The sequence below is a fragment of the Poecilia formosa genome, unplaced genomic scaffold (genome assembly GCF_000485575.1).
Source record: "Poecilia formosa unplaced genomic scaffold, Poecilia_formosa-5.1.2 Scaffold1, whole genome shotgun sequence".
In the NCBI taxonomy this organism is placed as follows: Eukaryota; Metazoa; Chordata; class Actinopteri; order Cyprinodontiformes; family Poeciliidae; genus Poecilia; species Poecilia formosa.
Window position 1 is genome coordinate 6,272,642 of NW_006799940.1, and position 5,942 is coordinate 6,278,583.

Below are 5,942 nucleotides of genomic sequence, written 5' to 3' on the forward strand. Positions count from 1 at the left end.
TATTATTTTTTTTTTATGTCCTGGAAGTTTTGGTAATTTATTGCATTTAGCACCTTGTTTCTACTCTTACAATGTATAAATGATTAAAACAGAAATATAAACAGAAGTATAAGCATCCCCTGTTAGTTTTGATCTACTTTCCAGGTGCTGTTTCTGTGTCTATTATATCCAGGGTACAATTTTTTTTTTTATTTTTCTGCAGATTACTATGTTATAATAATGTCGATCTATGTCATTTGGACCATTTAGCACTCATTGATCTTACTATTACTGTGTTAACTGAGCTGTCAGCTTTGGCATCTGGCATTACCAAATTAGGCAGCGGGGAAATAAACCAGTAGGTGTTCCCGCTATTCATGCATGAACACACAACATCTATTTTCTTGCTCGGAGGGCTGGCCACCTTAATTACGTGGGTAAAAGCCTCTTTCACAGAGCAACGTATACTTTTTAAGGGCTTGTTTCAGTTTATTATATCAGAAAACCCGAAACAGCCCTCGTTTTTGCTGCAGCATGTCATGAAAATGAACTGAAAAAGCCTGTTGGACCTGGTCTGAAGAATGAAAACAACAAAACAATTGATTTATCAAACTGTCAAAGTGCCTTTCCATTTGAGAAAACCAGAGACAAGTAATATAGAGACTGATTAATTGAGGGAAAAATAGAACCAACAGTTCAAATTATTAATGTCTTATTTTGACATAATCTCAGTGAAGCGGATATGGATAGGAAAGTCCCATGTTTCGTCCTCTTACAAGGAATGCATGGTTCATAAATCACTGAGTCCAAAAGTAATTTACAGCCTTCCTATTTAATTTCATATTCTAGCAGAAACCCTTTTAGTTTGATTAGAAGACAGCGCAACACTGCAGATGTCATGCATTTATAAAAGAAAGTCAAAACATGAACTCTCAATATGTGAAATTAGGAGTTATGCTTAGCTGGAAAAGTGACTATTCTTTTATTATAATGAACAATAATTTAAACACAATGAAATAAATGATGAAACGTGTTTATTGATGATTTCATTTGATCTATGTGTTGATTTAACTTTGTAGGAATAAAGTGTACTGGAATTGTTTAATGCATTATATTAACTGCAATGTTTCAGATAGATTTGCTAGCTAACATTTGCGACTTTTGCACGTTTTCTGACTTCACTTGCTTTTGCTACCATGTGCTTTGTGTTTCAACTCAAAGCAACACTTAGTAAAAATATAATGTATGATATATTTGTTTAAAGTGAACAAAAGGAGAGGAAAACTAAGTTAGTCCAAACAACAAAAACTATGCTAGCAAATGTAGCACATCTCGATTGATATGCCAATTTATTGCTAGCAAACATGTTCTAACAACATAAATTAGCATATTAGGATATGGAGCACACGTAAATAATATTTTTTAATATACTCACACTTTTTTGACAGAATGCCAGTGTACGCAAATCTTAGCATAGCTATCAATATATACTGTAAGCTACTGCAACGTGCTACACCTGCAAACCAAATTCTTCAACATTTTATTTTCTGTAAAAGCGCATGCAGTGGAGAAAAAGTAAAACGCCAGAGTCCAGATTGGACTCTTTTGTGAAGAGTTGTCATTATCAAAAGCTTAAATTAAAATTGACAAAACATTTCAAATAAATTTAAGTGTCACTCTTTGATGACGACTTCCCTTATCAACTTTAAAATCCAAACTGCTTTGCAATTTATAGTTTCTAGAAAAATAATTTTAAAAAATCACAACACTCCCTTAGACCATCATGCACCAGTATTTTTCCTCATTCAGCATGACACGCTAGCTTTGTATCCCCATCAGTCTGTCCTGCTGACACTGATCAATGGCAATGGATATGCAGAGGATAGAGACAACAGGGGCACTGACAGCAAGAATGGATTTTGCAGGCAGTCAGTCAGTACAGTCACACAGGGATTAGACATTGTGTGAACCTGTCAAAGCAAATGACTTACTTCATCCATTTCTCATCTTCCTTCAACAGTGATGTGCCGAGATTCGGTGCAGTTCTTACAAATGATGGCAATAATGAATGCAATAACAACAACCGTATGTAATCATTTGTACTGCTTGGAGTTGTGTGATGAAATTAAAGAAATTCTTTGCAGCCCTCAAACAGAGAACAACAATCAAGGTGCCATAACTTACACCTGGATGTAATGAGAGCATAAACAATCCGTGTGCGACAAAGATTAGTCTTGTTGAAACTCATACGCAAGGCTACATCTATCAGGTGAAGCTTTTTTAAATTCGAACTAGGCAGCCGTCTAGCCACCCAGTCATGAATTTTAAATACACCCATTCATCTGAAGAGAATAAATCTGACACCAGGTGTCATTAGTAGAAATCTGGTGTAGCATACCTGACTTCGGTTAATGCAGTGAAAAGCCTTGAATCGGACCCATATTGAGTGTTTATGCCTTGCCACTTTTGTTCTCTGATAAAGGGTTCAGATCTGTGAGAGCAGTGATTACGCTGACTAAATTAATATTATGTGTTTAAAAGAGAAAACGAACCTTCACTGAACTGTAAGAGAGTTAATGTAGCAACACCAGAAAAATTGACTTCAATTGAACCGCGCCCGAATGAAATTAAGCCTCTTCCTCTCTTACCAAACAAATGGAGAATTTCACCTGCTGCACAGGAAATTAATCTGGTGCATAGTGCATGTATTGCAATAAAAACAATTTTCAGCATATGTTCATTGATTGTATGAGAAATGTTGAAGGCTGCATTCATTAGCCTAGTCCTCCAGGGACAAAGGCTGTATTTTATTGATTATCAGTGGGGTGCTGCCTATCGCAGTGTTTGTGAATCACCCAGACCGCAAATAACATGAAGTTCAGTCGGCAGGCGGATCAGCAGTACAGATGTTTAGATAATCCCTCCACTTGCCCCCACTGTGACTCAGTACTTTGAGTCATGGCTTTCAAATCCTTTTATATCAATAAAATGTGAGAGGTTGGCTTCCTCACGTTACAAGGAAAAACCTGATTTCTGGATAACTCTGTTTGACCCTCCAATAATTCTTTGTATTTTATTCCTCCAAAAAATTACGTCTGACAAAGCAAACGAAGCTTGAGGGGAAATGCTGCTGCTGGCGTCTTCTGAGACACGCACGCCTATCAGTCTTGTCACTATTGGTTTTAGGAGATCAGATACGATTATCTGAATAGTGTCAGCACCTGCCAAGATGTCTGGAGCCATGCCTGGAAGCAAAGTAAAAAAAAAAAAAAAAATTATTTGGATTATCTTTAATAAAATAAGTAAATGAAAAACATCTACTTATTCGGCAAGCTGTGGAAAATAGTGTTGAGATAAAGTGTAAATGGTGTACTTTTTGCTGTCGTACTGACCAATCGGACAGCTTTACACTGGAGGCACGACCATTCGTGCTCACATTCACCCAAATGTACAGATCAGTAGATGACTTACGGTTAAGTGAATATGTGATAGGAGGAAGCTGGAATAACATGCTGAGGTCCAGGCTAGATTCAAACCAAGGACCCATTGCTGTGAGGCAACAACACTTCCAAGTGTCCCAAAGTACAGTCCAAATAAAACAAAATAATTAATTCTATCTGGGTAGAAGATTCATGGATCTAGCTATCCATGACATTATTAATTTTTTCCCTTAATGTGGCTTGAATACTGTTATTTAAGGGGTTTCTTGCTTTACAGAAGAGACTTTTGCACAAAGCTGACTCATCACCTGAGTCTTAGCATAGTCATAAAGCAAGGGTGGCTATCGAATGAATGAATAAGATGTCTCTGTAGAACTCAATGATGTTCTGAATAGGAAATGCAGCTGTGCAGGAACAGCGACACATCTTAATATGCAGGACGTAGGCTCATGAAGACTGGATTTGACCAGCTCTGTCATAAGGAATCTAAAATACACCTTGAGTTTCATACAGTACCAGGATTCTAAATCATGTACAATCAATACTTTCACTCATGTGTTCAAATCTTTTTTTGTTTTAGGTCAGTTAGTTTTACAAAAATTTCTATTTTCTATGACAAAAATAATGAGATGGGGGTATATATATCTATATATATATATAATGTTGAATACTTTCTTTAAAATGACTGGACATCCTTGTGTTCTTACACAACACATGTTTAAACAGATGAACGTGGCACCTTAACTACTCTGGAAATTGTACCAGAGGATGAACCAGACTTGTGAAAATGCACAATTCTCCATTATTATTTTTTGTTTATTCCATATGAGTTTCTCTTTATGTCACACATTAGAATAAAACTTGACTGATTCACCTCAGTAACACAGGAGCACAGCTCTATCCACCCACACATCCCAAATGACATCTAGCTCAGTAAGTCACTGAAAAGTAACGGTAAAGATTTTTGCTTCAGGAAAAAGTTTCTTAGCCTTCAAAGTAACTCAGTTTTTTTTTTAATCAGAGAAGAATGACAAGATTCTGTCTTTCAAAAAGTAAAAGTGAGAGTTTGTGGTGTTCAAAAAGGAAAGCTTGCCCTCTTAATGGATTATATTATATCAATATGACTTGAAAGTGATGTTGTTGTTTTTCTGAGGATGGCTTCTGACGGAAACATGAAGGAGGAAATGCTCCAAATAAGCACTGTGAGAGACAACTGTACTCCTTGATGTCTGGAAGGCAGATACCTCTGGGAGGGAGGTAAAGTCCTTCTTGATTTATTGGATTTGAGGATAAATGTGTGTCTCTGGCAAGGAGTAGCACCGCCATACGGCTCTACAATCCTCTTCTGCAAAACAAAGAAAGCAACTTTCTCTTTCTTATGAAATTGAAAGGCAGATTAGCTAAAATAATACACAGTAATTCATGCACACAATTGTCTACAGAAGAACAAAATATGTTAGAGGAAATGTTGGCAAGGAAGAGAGAACAAAATGTGTCTTTTTTTCTTTTGGCTTCCTACATGGATTTAGGCCAACTTTTTAGTATATTTTGTAATTTGACTTTCTACGTGTTGCTTTTATTCATTTCAGTTTAACGCCTTTTCCAAATGTCGACTGTTTATTGATTGCAAGCAAAAGGGCCTAAAGTAAAGCTCTTCCCAAGCCACCCCCTGATGGCACACGCTGAAAATTACAAACAGAATCCATACTTTGTAGCTGTGTGTGGGGCAAGCGTTCAAAAGGTAAAAGCTAACACAGTAAGATTAATTGCTTGTAACATCCCTTCTGGCAGCCTGCAAGACTCTCTCTAAAGACTCAGAAATCAACCACATCCTGAAAGCCACTCAGCTGAAGTGGGTCATTTGCATTCATTAGATTTTAGTAGAGCAGTTTCTACATTTACCATGTCTTATTTTCACCTTCTAGATCATTTTATAGGGATGATGCACGGCCTATTGTCCATTCTGATAAGGATGCTTACTCTCAGCTGTCACGTTTCTGGGTAAGAGATTGATGATCGCAGCTGACCAAACTTCTGGGTGAAGTCCTGCTGAGCCTGGACTAAAGCTTCTTCGTCTATGTAGACCGCTGGCCGCCTTGAGGCGACAAAGTACTGCACCCTCCTGAGGCTCCAGCCGAGGATGTACATGAGAAGGCCGCATACAGCCGCCGTGGACCTGCCGACTCCGGCGTTGCAGTGGACGTACACGCTGTGGCCATTTTCCAGGAGTCCGTGGAGCAGGAATACAGCCTGGGGAAGCATCCTGATCCGACCTGCAAAGAAAAACACAGACATCACGACATTCTCTCAGATCCACTTTTATATGATTAATGTTGCTAATTCTTGTTGAGTAAAATATAAATATTCGACATTAAAGACTGTTTTTGAAACACGATAACTCGTCAGTAGTTGCCATCTTTTCCCACATGCTTTTCCCTTCGATCCTATTCTGAGAAAAAAGTACACTGCTCAAAAAAAATAAAGGGAACACTCAAATAACACATCCTATATGTGAATGAATGA

The 5,942-nt window shown here is 37.6% G+C and overlaps 1 protein-coding gene across 1 annotated transcript in view; it reads right to left on the reverse strand.

Annotated features, from left to right (window-relative positions):
• Positions 1–4,214: 4,214 nt before the first annotated feature.
• The window catches only part of epm2a (EPM2A glucan phosphatase, laforin), a 7,567-nt gene continuing 5,839 nt past the window's right edge, over positions 4,215–5,942 (reverse strand). Inside the window, exons 4-5 of the mRNA XM_007547432.2 lie at positions 5,400–5,692; positions 4,215–4,764 (exon numbers count right to left, since the gene is read on the reverse strand). Of these exons, the coding sequence (XP_007547494.1) occupies positions 5,409–5,692 (284 nt within the window). The 3' untranslated portion in view covers positions 4,215–4,764; positions 5,400–5,408. The remainder of the gene's footprint in view (positions 4,765–5,399; positions 5,693–5,942) is intronic.